Below are 18,655 nucleotides of genomic sequence, written 5' to 3'. Positions count from 1 at the left end.
GAATTGGAATGTCAAGAAGGCTACTAAAATGCTGAAAGAGACCTTAAAATGGAGAGCAGAATACAAACCAGAAGAGATTCGCTGGGTATGCCACAATTCATTCTCCTATAAATTAGCTGTAGTTTTGAATAGGAAGTACCAAATGCATTAAGGATTTGACCTTTTCACTCTGCTTGTAACAGGTTACCTTTTTAGTTTTAACTATAGGGTTGTGTAACTGGGCTATTGATAATCAGTTAAGGCATGATGATCTTTCTTAGTGGTAGCATTCTTTGTATTTGTTTTTATACACAGAATAATTCCTTGAATTAGGAACATAAGTACCCTGTATTTAACCCTTAGAGAGTAACCCAAGCCCAATCTACATTTAGGGCTGAACTCTGGTTACTTGGCAGGAGCCTTGTCCTTTTCTGTGTGAATATATAGCTGGTTCAGGTCAAACCTTTTTCTTTTGACATATGGTGATTTTACAATGTTATACTTTTTGTTTGATGTAGGAGGAGGTTGCTCATGAAGCAGAGACGGGGAAGATCTACAGATCAAATTATATAGACAAGCATGGAAGAACGGTTCTTGTCATGAGACCCAGTTGCCAGGTTACGTCTCACATGCTTACCTCTATATCCATGGAATTAGTAAATCGGTACTACATAAATATTGAAGCAATTTTGAGCGAAAGGTGTTAGAGTTCATGTGTGAAGGTTATCCTGCATCAGAGAAAAAAAATTGAGAAACAAAGGACATATATACAAGATACACCCCAATCTAATAGTTTAAGATTTTTGGTCATGCTGGTCTCTCATCTTTGTCCCAACCATAGGATGTTTCAATGCCTCTTAAGCTGTTAATAAGAACACTGTTGTCCTTTGCCAACAGTATTAGTGGGATGACATGTTTGTCTTACAGATTAGTAGCTTTGTATTATTGTGTAGTCAACCATGAAGCAACTATTAGTGAAAAGATACTTTTTCATTTCATATTCTTGGGACCATATCTGTCAATAAGATTCAAGTTTAGAAAGCATACGACATAGCCATGTATTGGTTAGCCTTAACAACTTAATTAAGTTTGTTTTGACTGCAGAACTCAAAATCGACAAAAGGACAGATTAGGTATTTGGTTTATTGCATGGAGAATGCAATTGTAAATCTTCCACCAGACCAGGAACAGATGGTCTGGTTGATAGATTTCAATGGCTTCAACATGTCACACATATCAGTGAAGGTGACAAGGGAAACAGCACATGTTTTACAAGACCATTACCCAGAGCGCCTAGGTGTGGCAATACTATACAACCCTCCCAAGTTCTTTGAACCATTCTGGAAGGTAGCCCATTTTGACCTTTTTTGTCTCTTTTTCATTTTTCCCCTGCTTATTCTTTTCAAGAACATAAATCATATCCGTGAGTTTGGGTTCTCTGTATTTCTCTCACAAATATGCACCGTGTACAAAGATTTATTTTTAAGCATACACGATGATTGCTAATATCTTCATATGGAATTTGGATACATGATTCCTTTTGGTTTTCAGCCCATGCTAGTGTGAGACATTTCAGCACGCTGGTTGTTTCTATGTCAATTGTTTTTCATGTTAATATAAACCTGCAATTTAAATTTATTCCTACACTTAGCCCTGGCACTATGCAAGCCTTTTTTGGTCTTTGACTACCCAAGATTTCTCTTGATGGTGTTCAATGCCATTTTTTTGTTTCGTTTTGTATATTTTTAAGGACAGCTTCTTATGCTGTTATATCCCATTAGTCTCTGCCTCTTATGTGAGTTTGATTTGCCACTGGGAGTTTGTTCCTTTGCAGGTGGTCAAACCATTTTTAGAGGCCAAGACTCAGAAAAAGGTAAAATTTGTTTACTCTGATGATCTCAATACCAAGAAAATAATGGAGGATCTTTTTGATATGGAGAAGATGGAGTCTGCATTTGGTGGGAATGATGATTCAGGTTTCGACGTTAATAAGTATGCCGAGAGGATGAGGGAAGATGACAAGAGGATACCCGCATTTTGGACAAGGGAAAATCCTCAATCAGCAGCTCCACAACCTGCACCAACCTGTTCTGTTGATTTGAGTTCTGTCAATTTAAACTCAGATTTTGATGCTTCTGACAATGACAAGGTAGACAGTTCCCCGAGTCATGTTTCAGATTCAGAAGGCCTCCCTGCCAATAAAAGTGTCTTGGTTAGTGAGGGCAGTGATAATGGCTCCAGGGAAGTTTGACCCTGTCTTGGCTGAGGTAATAAGTTATGATGACCTGACTGTATGCGGCCTTGCTGACTGACTGCTTTTTAAGTTAGAAATATGAATTTCCTTGGATAAGAGCTTGTTTTTATCCCTTTTAAGCCAACTCTTTGATCTTCATGATTAGCTGAAAGTTCTTGGCTCATGAGCTTGTTTTAACATTTGACAAAATAAATGTATGTTCTTCAAATATGGATGCAATAACGCATATCCCTAATTATTAATCTACTAATATTAAGTTAGTAGTATTTGTTCTGAGTTCCAATATTTTTCATTAGAATATTAATACCATTGAAAGATTAAAATCTATCCACTTGTTTTTGAGATCTTGTCCTAACAGCGGAGAAGGTGTGACAAATGAGATTGTCTTTTTCCCCCGTTGCACGTCCACGTGGGAAACTAGAAAGGAAGGGACGGGCAGTGGGCACTGCTTGCTTCCATCAATAAAAAGCTCCTCCTTCTCTGGAAGGTAGGGTTGTACAAATGGGTAGATTGAGTAATTTGATCTATTATAATTAAGGATCAATGAATCAAATATTTTTAAAAAATTGATCAAAATTGATCAAATGTAAAGAAAGATCAAACCAACCAAATATAAATTTGGTTTGGTCGGCTCGATTTAGGACTAATAAATTAAAATTTTATTATTATTTATTTTTTATAAATTATAATATTAAAACTTATAAACTTTATCCATAATAGTATATATATATATATATATATATGAATTAATGATATAACTTATATATTATAATATTTTATATCAAAGTTTGTATAAATAATAACTAATTATAAATAATATGTTATAAAATTTAAAGTGATAGCTAATAAATTTATTAAATGTAATTATATAAATAAAGTTTATTATAAATTGTAACAATCTTAATGTATAAATTAAATATATGTCTACATAATACATCACTTTATTATATATAAAATTAATAGTATAAATTATATGTTAAAATGTTTTATATCAAAGTTTGTATAAATAATAACTAATTATAAACAATATGTTATAAAATCTAAAGTGATAACTAATAAAGTTATTAAGTGTAATCATATAAATAAAGTCTATTATAAGTTATAATAATACTTATGTATAAATTAAATGTATATATAATATATTTATACAATTATACATATATTCATAATATTTTATATTACGAAACATTATTAGAATGTAATAATTATAATATATTAATATGTAAGATATTTACTATAATATATTATAATATTAATATATAAATTATATCATTTAAAATATATAACTTGTAATTTCATATTAATATATATTTATAAATATATATAATTAATATTAAATTGCTATAATCATGATTTGTATATGTACATATAATACCTTAATATATTTTAAGTATATTATTAATTAAGTTTACTATCAATTTTTTTACTATATATATATATAAATTAGTTTTATTTTTTGGATGGATTGGTCTAAAAATTTAAAAATTGAAAACCGACTAAGAAATCAATTAAATTAAATTTTTTAGACAATAGATCAATTAAACTGAACCGTTTTACTTAAATCGCATTTGATTTGTATAGATAATTAGTATGAATTAATTTTACTCACTCCTGCTGGAAAGGCTATTTGTTTTGGCTTCTTCACACTCTGGAAGGGACCTTAAGCCTGGGGGGCCATAGACATTAAGAGCTCATTTTGCCCATTATTTTAAAGGGCGTAGATGCAGTTGGAAAATGGCTGTGCCGCAGATATGGTTTTGGAGCTGGATAAGCTCAACTAAGCTGCGTCTCAGCTCGTCCATTCCCATTTGGGCATGGCAAGGACATCTGCTCGGAGCTAATGCATCAATTGAGGAGAGTTAGCCTATGCTCTTTCCAAATCAAGATGGCATACAGGCATTCAACTTTGTTTGATTCTCACTTACTAGTATTAGTCAGCAGCCGCCATAAATGAGGTTTATTTTAAACGAAAATTGTTGGTATTTCATCCTGAAATCGATGGCTTCAGTCAGTCGCGACAAGATCACCACAACCAAAATAATTACAACAAAAAAAAAAACCCTAATCACTCATGGGGGAAATGGGTTAGATGCATACAAAGCATGCTTTTGCTGTTACTACTTATTAGGTTTCCTTGGCATTGGAATAATGCTTCACTCCTTGTCTTGTTGGATTTTACATCCATGGACCACCTTCCCTTCTTTCTTTACATACCATCCACAGAGAGTCCAGGAATAAACCTTATGTAGTAGCACATGGAAGAAAGTAATCCAATTGCATAAAAAGACGAGTTTCCAGTCCATATTTTCTCAATACAAGGGCAAATGTCTGAAATCATTAAAAGCACCGTAGAAACTGAAAAAAATTAAAATAAAACAAGGCTTATTTCAGTATATCAATTACAGGGTATGAATGTTCAGGATCTTCGATGCAGACACCTAACAAGAACTTTTAAGGACGTAGGCAGGGACTTGCAACTAGTAGGTTAGGTGCATCCATAGGAAAAATCAACTGGGATGGCAGCTATCCTTCTGAGCTATTGGTCCAACATTATAACCAACACTAACTGTAGATGGTAATGCAAAAGGAAGCCCCTGGAAAACAGATTAAGAAAATGTGTAAAATTGTTTGAGTTGCAAAGGGGGCTACTATACTAATACACAGAAGAAAATAAAAATAAAAGCCAGATTTTGATGTTACCTATACTTACAGGAACTGTCAATGCAACATCTCATCTAATTTCTGCCTGTATTGAGCCAACCTCTGTAGAAATTCAATTGGCAGAACCATTAGTTTCCTCGATTAAGATTAATAATTCCAGATAATAAGGTCAGAAGAAGTCCCTCAAAACAAGAGGATATAGATAGTATTAGTAATAATTAATTCTACTGAAACTTTTCTAGTTTTTCATTTTGAGGTCAAGACCTACAATACCAAAGTTAAGAACATAAAGCATAATTTCCAGGTTTATGTCAACCCTAAGAATTCAACCAGAAAAGCTCCTGTCATATAAATCAGGTAATTTCCATGTACCATCATGTTTCAGTCCGTCACTTCAAAAAACAAGTAGAGTTCTTACATCAGCTTCACAAGACTACTAGTTCCAAACAAAAGATTATTCAATAAATGTTGAGAAGAGGAAGAAATCATGATTCTTATCTATAATAATATGACCCAAAATATTTTTCCCTATAAGACAACATAAGTCACAATTACCTTTAAAAAAAAAAAAAACTTAAGTCACGGTTCCTGAAAACATATCGTATGATAGAGGCATTTTTAATTTGTATGACCCGTCTGAACAGCTAACTCCCTAGTTTCCGCATAGAAGTTCCAAGGTTATTCCTGATGCTCCTAAACTTTAACGCAAAAGCTAATGAAATATTCCAAAAGCCCAAATGCTACATGCTTTCCATGCCCTTTTTTATCTCCTTTCCTTCTTAAAAAACTAATGAAATAACACCTACTGAGTCTTTTTATAACCTTGAATCGACCTATCAATTCCAAGCTACAGAAGCAAAAGCATGTAAATAGAAGCAGCAGAGTAAATGGCTTTACATACAGGTACATAACAGATCAAGAATAATACTGCCAGAAAGTTGCTTACCCTAGTATAAGCATAGACTCCAGCCTCTGTTGGTGCTACAGGACTTCCCCTCCGAAGGAACTTTCCTTCTTTAAAAATGTAAAGCATGGGTATCCCAGTTGATAGTTCTAAACTGATAACCTGTCTCACGAAAAATACAAATATAGCCTTATTGTTAAAACAAGAGAACCAGGAAAACTGAAAACATCCTGCATGGAACAAAGAAAAGGGTTCATACCTCCTGGGAGGTTAATTTGTCAAGATACATAATAATGGACCTTAATGAATTCCCATGGGCAGCAATCATGACATTCTTTCCAGATAGGAGTTGGGGTTCAATCTGCAAAATCATATATTTGTTGTGAGGTGCTAATAAATTGTATTAACGAACTTGAATCTCTAAAGTTATCTAAGGCCTTACAGATTGACAAAATCATTAGATAATAGATAAAGCCAGATATAGAAGTTACATTATCTTTAAAATATGCAACAGCTCTTTGAGCACACATTTCCAAACTCTCGCCATTGGGTGGAGGTATATCATAACTTCTACGCCACTCATGAACTTTTTCCTTCCCAAATCTATCTGCAGTTTCCTGTTTATTAAGACCTTGTAATTCTCCATACCTACACAGGAAGGATACTGCATGAATCATTCATGAAATAAAATTGAGAAAATTTGAGACATCCGGTAAGAGGACAAACACAAAAGCATGAGCAATATGACTTCATTCTTCTTGATACAGAGAAAAAAAAAGTGCATACATTCTTTCATTCAATTGCCAAGCTGCTATAACAGGAATTGATTGCTTCATCGTGTCTTCACTGTATATTTGACTCCATGCCCTTGCTTGCTCACTCTCATTATGCATGATAATTGGCACCTGCCAACAGTCATTGTTAAAAGGTTATCAATCTAATAAATTGACAAACAATAAAATCACCACACCTGGACCATTAGAAAGTAAATATGGGGTTTTAAATAACTTCAAATCCATTTAACCACGTCCATGATTTTACCAATGACCAATGATGACCGCATCAAGTCCCCAGTATCACCAAGAAGTCACTAGCACCTAAACTTTAGGTGCAATATAATTTACTTTTCCTCAAGTTACCTTCTTGCGGCGGTGCTGAGTCATGGCTAGCATAGCAGTCATCTGTGCACGAATTAGTGCCGATGTGAATATCATGTCGACAGGTATGTTGCTGATTCTCTTGCCAGCTTCAATTGCCTCTTCCACCCCCTTCTTGGTTAATGGCACATCAACACAGCCTGTAAACAGGTTCTTCTCATTCCATAAAGACTCACCATGGCGAATCAGTATCAAAGCTGCTTCATCTGCAATGAATATCAGAAGGAAAAAATCAGGCGGTTTAACAAAAATGAACCCAACTTTGTTCCCCAAGTTATGAGGAAATACCAAATCACTTACATCAGTTGGAATCAATGTGCTTTTGCAGTCTGCCATTGCAATTTGAGAAATTAGGATTTGTACTACCCAAACAACTAGTAAAGAAAGGCTAAAAAGTGCAGTTGGATCTAGCTTATAATGATGAAGAAACAATGGTGCATTGATCTATTATAATGCAAATTAAATATGAAACGATGTCTACAATGGTCTGGCTTACTTGATTTCTTGCGAGATTCATGGGTCCCATTATTTGAGGGAGATAAAACAGGATCAAAAAGAGAGGTTTGGGAAGCTGAGGCTTGAATAACACTGAATTTCCTCTCTCCAGAACTGTATGTCCCTCTTTTTGAGAACCCAACTTCCACCTTAAAACTTTTGGGAAGCAACCTTACTGAATTGTTCCCAACTTCACAATGAATTCCAGAATTGCTGAGAAGGTGAAGAGTACCAACTGTTTGGTGCAACATAGCATTGGCCATTCTGAAAGTTCATTATAAGCAGGTAGTAAGAAGAACACCTTCCATAACTTGACAGAATGAAGCACAAATATACAGGAGAAAGTCATCATTATTGACAAACTGATGTTGTGCTCAAGAATAGTGCATATGCCCTTCCATCGCACTAAATGAGAAAAGGAGGCTGGAGCAAATGAGTGCTAACAGGAAACTCGTAATTATGCCATTAAGGGTGTTTATTCATTTTAAATCTATAGTTAAAGTAGACTTAGGAGAGATTAACAACCTAATCATTTAACAAGCTCCAACAACATTCAAGGGGAGGCAACAAGCTTAGTAAACATAATCTACCTCTCTAGGATCACTACCCCACCACTAAACACTAGAAAAGTCATTCATTTGAGATAAAAAAAAAAGGAAGAAACGACAAATTTTTGGCTACCAGGAAGTCGATCATAAACACAATAATTAGCAAATAACCTATATTGAAAAATAAGCAGGCAGATCCAAGAATCAAAAAGGTATCCCAATCAAAGACGCAAATTCAACATTACCCGCGTAGGCTTTCTTCCATAAATCAAATAAACATTAAAATTTCAAGACATCATGAATCCAGGAAATGAGACAAATATGGTGTACAAGATGAAACCAAACCTTAAAAGACAACAACCCAGAAACCAAAAGTGAAAATCCCAGAAGAAAAGAAAAGAGGTTGTTCGCCTTGTTGGGTACACGAAAAAGCCGACCCTCGGGTTTATATAGGCCAACAGCGAAGAAACCGAGGCAAAGAAAAAAATGCGAATATGGGGCAGAGTTTATTACAAGGAGAAAAAAAAAGAAAAGTTGTCGGAGACGGAGATGGAGGTCTGGTTAATAGAGAGTCACGGCTATTACGTGTCAATTTCAATAGACAAAGAAGCCAAAAACAAATCAGGAAGAGGGAAAACTCTTGAGTTGTTTTAGGAATTGTCAGATGCAACACTCTCAGGTTTTATAGGAACAATCGTTGATGTTGCTATCGTTCCTGTCGACACGTTTGGAAATTGGAACAGTTTAATGACAATCGACCAAGTACCCCTTTTTTTTCTTATAACAAGACACAAATTTTATGGGCTTCTCCTTTGTGTTCTGTTTTGTTTTTATTCAGGCACAGTAGTTTTTTATTAGAGTAAAATATTTTTTTTGAGTGGGTAAATTATTAGGTTTAATAATTAATAATATGATAATTTTTTATTTATTAATTAAAATTAAATATAAATATCCATAAATTATAATGATAAATATAAAATTCAAATAATTAAATAATTTATTTACAAAATAAATAAAAAAGGACTCATAATATTAAAATATTATTTGATATACAATATTATTTTTCCCATAAAATTATAAAAAAAATTAGTAAATCCATTAGAATGATTAACTATATAAACTCTAAATTAACTAATATAACTAAGTAGAAATTTCAGGAATGAGTGGGTCATGTGACACCACTAGCTATAAGGTACGTCCAGCCCTGGCTATTTTTAGACTAACTATGGATTTGCTAAATTGGAGTGTAAAATTGTTGAATTGTTATTTGTACGATGGGCCAAATTTGATGCCAAAATGTATTAGTAGTTGGTATTAATTCCACGTTGAAAATATTTACAATTGTTTAGTTTGGGGGTTGGATTTCTGAAGATCTGAGTCAAGTTGTAACTAAGGATGACATCGGTGGTGAGTGAATGACTACAAATGGAGAACATAATCAATGATTACGTGACCCTTTTTTAAATGGTAATGACTGTTTGTACGACAAAGCATGAGGCTTAAGTTTGAGAGCTTGGGGGAAGAAATGGTAACAACCCTTCGTGGGATTGTAAGGACCAAACCCTTCCTAACTCCAACCCAAATACCAAACAAAAGCAACCCCTCATGGCCTCAAGTTCAAACCACCTAACACCATTGCTAACTCTTCCTTCCTTCTCGTGGGGTTTTGATCTTACACGTGCTTAGGTCGTGCATGTTTTTTCAGACCAAGGAACTCACCTACCAAGATCTGCCTTCAAAAATTGAACTCTTTGACTCTCTCTTGGATTAAGGGTCAAAAAAGGGGGACATTTCATGTTTTTGGTATGCGGCAAATACTTCCAAGTTAGGTTTAATGAGTCTTGCTGGCGTATGAAAGAATATGCTTAGGCATTGTTCTTCTGCTTCTCTGGATTCCGGATGAATTGAATTGAAGCAAGGATTTGTGTTAATTGATTGTAATACCTCACAAAAGTATTCTACTTAATTACTTATATAAAAAAATAAATTAGTAATTATTCAGTTATAATTAAATTTAAATAAATAAATATAATTTAAGTCTAAGTTTTTATAATTGTGAATATGATTTTGAGTTTATTAATAAAGAAAGAATAGTAAAAGGGATCTTTAAGAGTAACTTAGTTAATATCAGTTTTACAATATCACGTTATTTACACGTTTAAGAGAAAAACAGATAAAAGAGATATTATTAAATGAAAATTTCGTATCTTTTGAATAATTGTATTTTAATATGATATTTGAAGATTTGGGGTTTTTGAAAAAAATTTGAAGATATTACATTTAATTAAGTATGATATTGTTGCTTTACATTAGATTCATCTCATAAGTATGTGGTGTTTGTTATGTTTTAAATTTTTGAATTTGGAATGTAACAGATTTAGTAGTGTTAGATCAGATTTTGGGTACCCACGATGTATGACTAAATGCAATGGACCTTTGTTGAAGTGGGAGAGGATATTACATACTGGGATTCAACCTCATGCTCAAACATGAAAAATAATAAAAATTAAAATATAACATAACGAAAAAATAAAAAAAAAATAATCAGAAAAACAGTGAAATCCTACGGATCAATATTTGTGTTTTTCATATAATTTTTAAATAAATTATAAACACTCGTAGGTTTAAGAGGTACATACCTTATTCTAGATATCGTAATCAAGAGTCAATTAAATCGAAAAATATTAATTGTCACAAGAATATCTCACAAATTCGTAAAACTAATGGACCTAAGCGAACAATATCTCACAAGAATTAATGTAAACTATGACATTAATTGTCATTGTGTATACTTTTCTTAACAGGTCACAAACAAGTTCATGGTTTGTCAAGAGAATATGATTTTGATTTACCTCATAAATCCTAGCCCTTTTCCAAGATTTTGAAGGCTTTCTAAATATAGAAGGTAAAGTTTCATGCTTCCTGTTAAGCACTAAATAAATGAGGAAAGGAAACATGTCGTACGAACTATACGTCCAAGTAAAATTCAGAAATGAACGAAAGAGAAAATGACAAATAAGCATAATTCATTGACAAAAACTCAACACAACTCCACGTCACCTGATTAAGTTGCTTCTCCAATTGGTTTTTATAAGCTGTAACATTCATATAGATAAAATATTGCTTCTCCAGTATTTTAACAGATGATGCTTTGTTCTTGTTTTGCTAAAGAAAATAAATATTTAAGGTGAAACTAATTAACTCACGTCTATCTTTGAAAATGGTTCCTCCGTACCTTATATATAGTCTCTTTGTGCACCATGCAAAGTTTCGACTTTTGAACAAAAATGTTTCATTAAATCCCTCTATTATAAGCATCCATGCACTCTAAAAAATTGTTAAATTCAGTCCAATAATTAATAGCGTTATAATAATTTCACCTAAACATCACATCAACTTATTTAATGGTGTGTTAACTTTTAAAACGAAATTGATAATTTTTGAGAATACAAAGAATCAATTTACATAAATTATAACGAAAGGATTAAGTCCAGCATCTTCGTACGATACAAAGATTCAATTCTAAAATTGGCTTTTAAATTTTCATTCATAAAAAAGAAAGCGTGGAAAAAAGTTTGGACTCCTTAGTGGCCCAAGGGCTTAAGAAAGAGTCCATTGGATGTACTTTGCCAATTTTGGCCTAGAGGCCCTTGACGGTTGGAGTCCGCTCTCTGGAAGTTAAAATTTTTAGATCCAATACTTTTATGACAACATCCATATCTTTCCTATAACTTGCTTTATTTCAGTCACTGGATACGACCATTGTTTTGTCTTCTTTTTTTTTTTTTGTTTCCCTTCTCTTTACCGAACATGTGCTTAGAATTTAGAAGTGAGTGAGCATTCTCAACAGAAGAAAAAAAGATTCATCAAGGAAAAAGAACAGCAATTACCCAGAATACTTCTGAGACCGAAGCCGTTGCATATTTATAAAATTGTAATAGAATTCAAGGATGATAAGTTATAAGTCCTCTAAACAGAGAAATAACAAAACAATTCACATAACAAATAGCAGACAAACATCATACGCCGACTAGTCAATTAGACTCTCAAGAAACTCGAGACCACACTCTACACATCTTCCTCCTGGTATAGCTTCATAATCTCAGCACAGCCAGCGTCAGCCTCATCAGCCATGAAGCCCATGGCATTGGCAAAGCGCGTGTTGGATGCAATGCCATTGAAGTTGGTCAAGACCACACGGGCACGTTCACGACCTGGGGACATTTTGGCACAGTCAGGCTGGGCACTCTTAACAAGAATGGCATCACAGATCTCATCCAAGTGATCCTCAGACACAACAATCTTGTAATGTCCAGTTGAATCTGTGTATCCCTCCTTCTTGTATACAACTTGGCCGCTCTTCCTGTCACTGCATTCCACCTTAACCTTGGCACCTACAAAGCACAAGACCCAATAAACCAAATTTCGGAACCAAAAACAACAAATTGTACCATTAATCACCCCAAAAGTAAAATCTAAGGAAAAAAAATTCAATTCCCAAAATACCAACAGCGAATGGATTTGATCGGATAACCATGAACTATATTCCATCTCCATGAACCAGCAATTTTGGGCTCATAAAATTATGACCAAATGTATAATTTTGGGAACATAAAGCTTTTCCCTTTTTGGTCAAAATTACATCTTTATATCGCCCAGAGACACAATCACCCTCATGACAAGGGTTGATCCGTCAGTTGCAAAACTATAGAAAAAGAAAAAGTAGTTCCAATATTTTTAGGCTAATTGCCCACTGCCGTTTTTACAAGATTTGAACTTTTGTGGTTTTCACTAATTCTGTAAAAGACCAGTTGACGACCAGTCCAATATTAGCTTACGTTCCATACCCCTATTTACTTGCACTCATGTAACATCAAAGCCTCAAACTAGTTCACAGATCTACCAGTTCACAAACCAAGAACCCAGATCTAACAATGTCACCAACATAACACACAAAAACTGACACAGGAAACATAGATAGCATAGAAGAATGACAGAAACGGAAAGTACCAGCCATGTTTCTAGTCTTTGGGGTTTCAAAACCAGCACGGCAACGGTCACAGTACACCTGTCCTTGCACCACCAAAGGGTTCTTCACCATGCGTGTTGCACTGACCAGAGCCGGAAGCACACATAGTGCAATGAGCAACAGAACTTTGGCCATTTTTTTTTTTTGCTTCTTTCTCTGAAATCCGGGTTTTTCTCGAAATGTGTTGAAGAAACGGAGAGAGGGCTTGGAGATTAAATTCTTAGCAACGAATCAAAAGGCATAAAGGGTAAGTGACGATAAAGTGGAGTGATATAAGGAAATTAAAGAAAACTGAAAAAAATTGAAAACTGGCTAAGCCGCGTTAACAGAGTGTTTCCAGGTGTGGTCGATAAGAGAATAAGAGTTGCTGTTTCTAGATGCCACGTCAAAGCGTTGGTGGCTTTTGGGTAATATTGAAGTAAGAAAGGGGTGTTTTGGTGGATAGGCGGGGTGAGGATGGTGAGTGGGGAGATTTTATTGGTGGGTTGGAAAGGGCATTTGGAGAGGAAGAAGTAGAGGATATGACACGGGTCGTGATTGATTGTAGCTGGCATGTGTCGGTGGGGGTGGTCACATGGGGTCTTGAGAAGGATGCCACAGCAAGCAAAGTTGGGCGCTGGGCGTGGGATGGCAGTAGCATCATTATTAGACAACTGTTTCACCTCTTTCTTCATTCACCACCACCAATCACGCTCGTGGAGCCAGTCTATTTGTGTTCATACATGACGAGGTGAATCCATGATATTTACTAAGGGCCAAGTGCCCAAGTTCCTCGAGACAGGCCTGGAACGTGATGGTTTTTTCCTTTGCAGTTTGGACAATGGCCCAGAAAGAGACTGTGATTTAAGCCTCTCAGGGAACAGGTTTACTATAAATTCACAAAATATTCCTTCACTCCTCCATCCCTTCAAATATTCTTACAAAGAACTTAGCGCACTGATGTGATTGTAACACACAAGTGTGGACTAAAGCCAAATTTGGAAGTGAAAATAGAACTATCATTATCTTTATGTAAAAGTTATACTAGCATGGACACATTCTGCATATTGAAATTGAGTGCTGGGTTCCTACGTGAGTTTGTTATGGTAGACACCATCCGAAATTTTTATTCAATCTCCTGGTGAAGTGTTATACACAAAAATGCATACCGGGTAGAGGTTTTGTTGTTGAAATTGGTTTACTGAATTCACTATGTTATTTTCCATTCAAGCTTACTTGTATCTAACTCGGAAGGAAAACACTTCCCAAGAAGGACGGGTACATGAGTTGAAGTCTAAAGTTGAAGTTCCGAGGTGTCAAGATCAATAAAAGCAGGAAATAGATTCATTTTGTGGCTTCTTTTTTTTTTCTTTTTATTTCGAGCCATGAGGTAAATAATATAGTTCGAAGAACTAGAAAGACGCAACAGGCAACAGCTAAGCATGGACGTCAATGACAGCTCTAATCATCTTTTTATGTGTAGAAAATAAGAAAAATATGAACAAGTTGAACTAAGAAAACTTCAGTGAGCTGAGCTTGAGTACATGATCTTTGAAAATGGGACAGAACTTAAATAAGATTTCTTAAGTCAATTTTTGAAGTTTTCCTTTAAGGCAATCAGGCCAAAAAGATGGCTAAGACTGTTAAAATCGACTTCTAAAACTGACCAAGGCATGACAATGTTCAATCTCATAAGAGCTTGAGCTCCTCATACCATTACTGCTCCTCTCTTTTGCCCATGTGATATGTTATCTAGTCTTTCTTTTAAAATATATCTTGCCTAGATTGAATCAATTAATCCAAGGACAAGACAAATTTTTGCTTTCCACTTTATCAACAACCGACAATTCCAATCTAATACAATGGTATATCGATATCTGGGGTTATGGTGCACTTCAACTTCAAGACACATGATATATACAATGACGACCATCAATGTATGCTGAAAGTGAATAAACCAGCATACACCAAAATGGCAATTTTCTCAAAAAGGAAGCTGCTACTTCTCTGGATCTTATCCTCTTGTATGCTTTGTCTTTCAAAAGGGAGAAGGACTTGAGATTTTCGCATAAAAGCAGTTAATCTTGGAGGTTGGTTGGTTACAGAGGGATGGATTAAACCTTCTCTTTTTGATGGCATTCCAAACAATGATTTTCTGGTATGTGAAATGTAAAACCATCCTTCGCTGCACTGTTCTTTTAATAAATTATGCTTTTCATTCTTTTTGGTTGCTGCTTCACTAGGATGGAAACTCACTTCAGTTCAAATCAGTAACAACTGGGAAATATCTTAGTGCCAAGTCTGGTGGAGGAACAAGCATCGCTGCTGATCAAACAATTGTTTCAGAGTGGGAGCTTTTTAGAGTAAGTTAACTTTGCCAATGCCATGTACTTAAGAGTTAATAACAGTACATGATTTGATTGATAAAAGCAATATTCATATGTTCTTCAGCTTTGGAGAGTAAATGAGAGTACATTCCAGTTTCGGGTCTTCAACAACCAGTGTGTGGGACTAGAAAATGCTGGAAATGGAACACATGTGGTATCTGTTTCAAAAACGCCTGCTAGACTTGAAACGTTTGAGATTGTCAGGAAACCTGATGAATCAAGTCTTGTAAGGATTAAAACAGCGAATGGGCTCTTCATCCAGGTAATTAGTATGCAACTAGAGAGGTTTACTAATTCTGTTTTCTGACTTCTGACACGAGTTCAGCAAGTTGAGTTGCTTAATTAGTCTTGGATCAGGAAAAAGCTATTAATTTTATCCAGATGCTGATAACTAATATATCACTTTGCAGTTGTATATGACTTTATTTTCTGATAATCTAAATTTAATGCTGTTTTTGTATTCTCATGAATTACTCTCAAGGAAAAGTTTTTCAACTTATATCCAACAAAATAGTGCATAGCCATTACAGCAGCCCATGGCTGGTGACTATTTCTGTCTTTCTAATTTTCAGGTGAACAAGGTGAATATTGTGACAGCTGATTATGCAGGCAACACTGTATGGGGAAATGATGATCCTTCTGTTTTTATAGTGACTGTAAATGGAACAGCTCATGGTGAATATCAACTGACTAATGGTTATGGAGGAGAGAAAGCTGCACAAGTTATGAGGGTAGGATCAAATTGATGGACTACCAAGAATACTGAATGCTTGATCAGCACCATTGTTGCATATATGACATTGTTTAACTCTCCATAAAGAGAAATTCTTTCAATCATATGTCCACTGCATGGAAAACTTAATGGCTTACTGCCTGCAGGTACACTGGAACACTTTTATAGTTGAAGATGACTTCAAATTCATCGTGGAGAATGGACTAGATGCGGTACGAATAACAGTTGGATGGTGGATAGCTAGTGATCCAACGCCTCCTTTGCCTTATGTTGGGGGATCCTTGAATGCGTTGGACAATGCTTTTTCTTGGGCTCAGTAAGCTTATCACTCTAAGCAGAATCAGTGCAGTAACAGAAATACGGGTTGAAGGTTGTAATCGATCTGCATGCCGCACCTGGTTCTCAGAATGGATATGAACACAGCTCTTCCAGAGATGGTTCGCTCGAGTGGGGCAAAACAGATGATACTTTGGAAAAGACAATAGCTGTAATAGAATTTCTCACAGCCAGGTGAAAATCAAACCTCCACCATATATATGTCATAAATTCATAATCTGCTATATTACACATGCAAGTATTCAGCTCTAGACATTATCATGGTCACATCTAGGTACGTGGAGAACCCAAGCCTATATGCAGTAGAGCTGATAAACGAGCCACGTGCCCCAGTGGTGCCTATAGAAAGGTTGATTAAGTACTACAAAGCTGGTTATAAAACTGTCCGCAAGCACTCCTCAACAGTTTATGTGGTGTTGTCAAACCGGTTAGGAACATCTGAGCCAACTGAGCTGGTCCAGCTAGCTAGTGGCTTAAAGGGATCCGTTATCGATATCCATTAGTACAGTCTCTTCAATGACAAATTCAGAAACATGACTGTCCAACAGAACATTGATTTCATCAACACCAATCGCTCCACAGAGTTGAATCGTGTAACCAAATCTAATGGCCCTCTCACTTTTGTAGGTATGCAACTATAATTCTCACGAGTAATAGTCTGATAACAGTCGCATTCTAATTACTAACTGGAAGATCTTTATTTTCAAATCCCTCCTTGCCCAAGTATATAGAAAAGGAAAAGAAAGAGTTGTGTAATGCCAATAAAATGGAATTTTTATTGCTGCTAGTTTGTGGCTATTTTGTTTTACAGGGGAATGGACCGCAGAGTGGGAATTCAAGGGAGGAACTAAAAAGGATTACCAGAGATTTGCAAAGGCCCAAAAAAAGGTGTACAAGCGTGCCACATTTGGGTGGTCGTACTGGACTCTGAAGAATGTGAACAATCATTGGTGTCTTGAATGGATGATCAAGAATGGCTACATCAAACTCTAGCTTTTTAACATCACTAATTGGACTTCTTCTACAACTTTCAAGCCTTCTCCTGTTGTTCTTCTTTCAGCCAAATATAGATATTAACTGGGAAGAAAAATTCAAAACTCTTCTGCCTGAACAGTCTGATTTTTTGCTTTGTAAGGCCTATATTCAAATCGATATCTGAAAATGGTCATGCTCATTTTCACTGGTTTGCTTGGTCAAGAAAGGAAAAACAGCAGTTTCTTTCCGCCACTGTTTGAGGGAATGAAAATGAGCTTATAAGCCTAGTTGGGCCACTGTTTCTTTCAACAGCTAATGTCAATTTCATTGACAGAGAAGATTGTTTAACTCTTGCGACCGACTATAGGTAAAGCCAACAGTAGTTACAACTATTCAATAAAACCATTCAAACGCACTTATTCCATCTTTAACCATTGAATTCCACGTTTTCTATTTTTTTTTTTAAGTCAACCCTTTCACGCTCAATCATTGCTCTTTCACGCACTGGTACCACCGCACCGGATTAGCGAGGGAACGTGGACCGAAATAAATAAATGGACTTTTTCTATGAAAAACATGGATGAATCTCGGAAGAGATATCAATATCAGTATATAGCTAATTAATGCATATATAAAGTCTAAATTATTAAAAAAAATTAGGCAAAAGTGGCTGTTGCTTAATATTTAAATAAATAAATCTTTTGCTTGATATAGATTGTGCTCAAAATTTAACTGTGAAATATAAGTAAGGATTACGTGCAAGTGCACACGGTAACAATAAGTAATATAAAGATTAGTAGAGTTGTCGATCCTTCGAGGAGTTGATTTACTATTTGTTACTAATTACTAATATTGTAACAAGCTAAGTTTTATCCAAGCAACAAGAGGAATAAGTTGTTAAAATTAAAATAAAATTTACTCTAAAAATTTACTTTAACCTAAGGATTGCAAGTTAAATGTGTATTAAGAAAACAATATAACTAAGGCCAAGGACTATGGTTTCAGCTATTACTTTGTAAGAATACAAGATCAATCAACTACTTACTTTTTATAGGAATAAATGTTAGTCTAGGTTCCCTAAGCATGCATAGTATTCCATCGAGTTATTACATAATTGCCTAACTTCACTAACTATCTATATGTCTATAGAACATTAACTAAAGTTAAGTTCACTAAGTTTAGGACATATAGTGACTATGTATGATTAATAGGTATATG

General features: G+C 35.0%; 3 protein-coding genes and 1 pseudogene across 9 annotated transcripts in view; 2 read left to right on the top strand and 2 right to left on the bottom strand.

Moving 5' to 3' along the window:
* The window catches only part of LOC110416589 (uncharacterized), a 4,345-nt gene extending 1,841 nt beyond the window's left edge, over positions 1 to 2,504 (top strand). For 5 of the 6 annotated variants that reach the window (XM_021428609.2, XM_021428608.2, XM_021428607.2 and 2 more), the window contains 4 exons: positions 1 to 85; positions 498 to 596; positions 1,084 to 1,326; positions 1,814 to 2,504. The exon at positions 1 to 85 is cut by the window's left edge and continues 92 nt beyond it. In XM_021428609.2, the coding sequence (XP_021284284.1) occupies positions 1 to 85; positions 498 to 596; positions 1,084 to 1,326; positions 1,814 to 2,230 (844 nt within the window). In that variant the 3' untranslated portion in view covers positions 2,231 to 2,504. The remainder of the gene's footprint in view (positions 86 to 497; positions 597 to 1,083; positions 1,327 to 1,813) is intronic. The other variant, XM_089783534.1, reaches the window with a different exon arrangement.
* A 1,985-nt stretch (positions 2,505 to 4,489) lies between these two features.
* Positions 4,490 to 8,758, bottom strand: LOC110417239 (2,3-bisphosphoglycerate-dependent phosphoglycerate mutase 1-like). 2 transcript variants are annotated; one of them, XM_021429477.2, is made up of 9 exons: positions 8,344 to 8,758; positions 7,452 to 7,714; positions 6,938 to 7,161; positions 6,585 to 6,703; positions 6,290 to 6,446; positions 6,058 to 6,159; positions 5,841 to 5,960; positions 4,934 to 4,996; positions 4,490 to 4,827 (listed from the first exon to the last, which is right to left on the bottom strand). In XM_021429477.2, exons 2-8 carry the CDS (start codon positions 7,711 to 7,713, stop codon positions 4,952 to 4,954), a joined length of 1,029 nt encoding a protein of 342 aa, XP_021285152.1. In that variant the 5' UTR covers position 7,714; positions 8,344 to 8,758; the 3' UTR covers positions 4,490 to 4,827; positions 4,934 to 4,951. The 2 variants fall into 2 exon arrangements, with proteins under 2 accessions (XP_021285152.1, XP_021285153.1); XM_021429478.2 differs by having other exon boundaries at positions 4,944 to 4,996.
* A 3,106-nt stretch (positions 8,759 to 11,864) lies between these two features.
* LOC110416639 (major pollen allergen Lol p 11-like) lies at positions 11,865 to 13,304 on the bottom strand. The gene is made up of 2 exons (XM_021428669.2): positions 13,009 to 13,304; positions 11,865 to 12,392 (listed from the first exon to the last, which is right to left on the bottom strand). The coding sequence occupies exons 1-2, from the start codon at positions 13,160 to 13,162 to the stop codon at positions 12,067 to 12,069; spliced, it is 480 nt and encodes a 159-aa protein (XP_021284344.1). The 5' UTR covers positions 13,163 to 13,304; the 3' UTR covers positions 11,865 to 12,066.
* Positions 13,305 to 14,978: 1,674 nt separating this feature from the next.
* LOC110416638 (glucan 1,3-beta-glucosidase-like) lies at positions 14,979 to 17,455 on the top strand (annotated as a pseudogene).
* The last annotated feature ends 1,200 nt before the right edge of the window (positions 17,456 to 18,655 follow it).

The sequence above is a fragment of the Theobroma umbraticum genome, unplaced genomic scaffold (assembly GCF_002168275.2).
Source record: "Theobroma umbraticum cultivar Fairchild unplaced genomic scaffold, ASM216827v3 scaffold_51.0, whole genome shotgun sequence".
In the NCBI taxonomy this organism is placed as follows: domain Eukaryota; kingdom Viridiplantae; phylum Streptophyta; class Magnoliopsida; order Malvales; family Malvaceae; genus Theobroma; species Theobroma umbraticum.
The sequence above is the reverse complement of the archived record's forward strand: the minus strand, read 5'-3'. Positions and strand labels throughout refer to the sequence as shown.

Excerpts from the sequence above, each read along its gene's own strand:
- LOC110417239 (XM_021429477.2), bottom strand. The coding sequence starts at position 7,713 with ATGGCCAATGCTATGTTGCACCAAACAGTTGGTACTCTTCACCTTCTC. Across the intron at positions 6,704-6,937 it reads CTCAGCACCGCCGCAAGAAG|GTGCCAATTATCATGCATAA; the intron begins GTAACTTGAGGA and ends GACTGTTGGCAG. Across the intron at positions 5,961-6,057 it reads ACAAATTAACCTCCCAGGAG|GTTATCAGTTTAGAACTATC; the intron begins GTATGAACCCTT and ends TTCGTGAGACAG.
- LOC110416639 (XM_021428669.2), bottom strand. The coding sequence starts at position 13,162 with ATGGCCAAAGTTCTGTTGCTCATTGCACTATGTGTGCTTCCGGCTCTG. Across the intron at positions 12,393-13,008 it reads AAAGACTAGAAACATGGCTG|GTGCCAAGGTTAAGGTGGAA; the intron begins GTACTTTCCGTT and ends TGTGCTTTGTAG.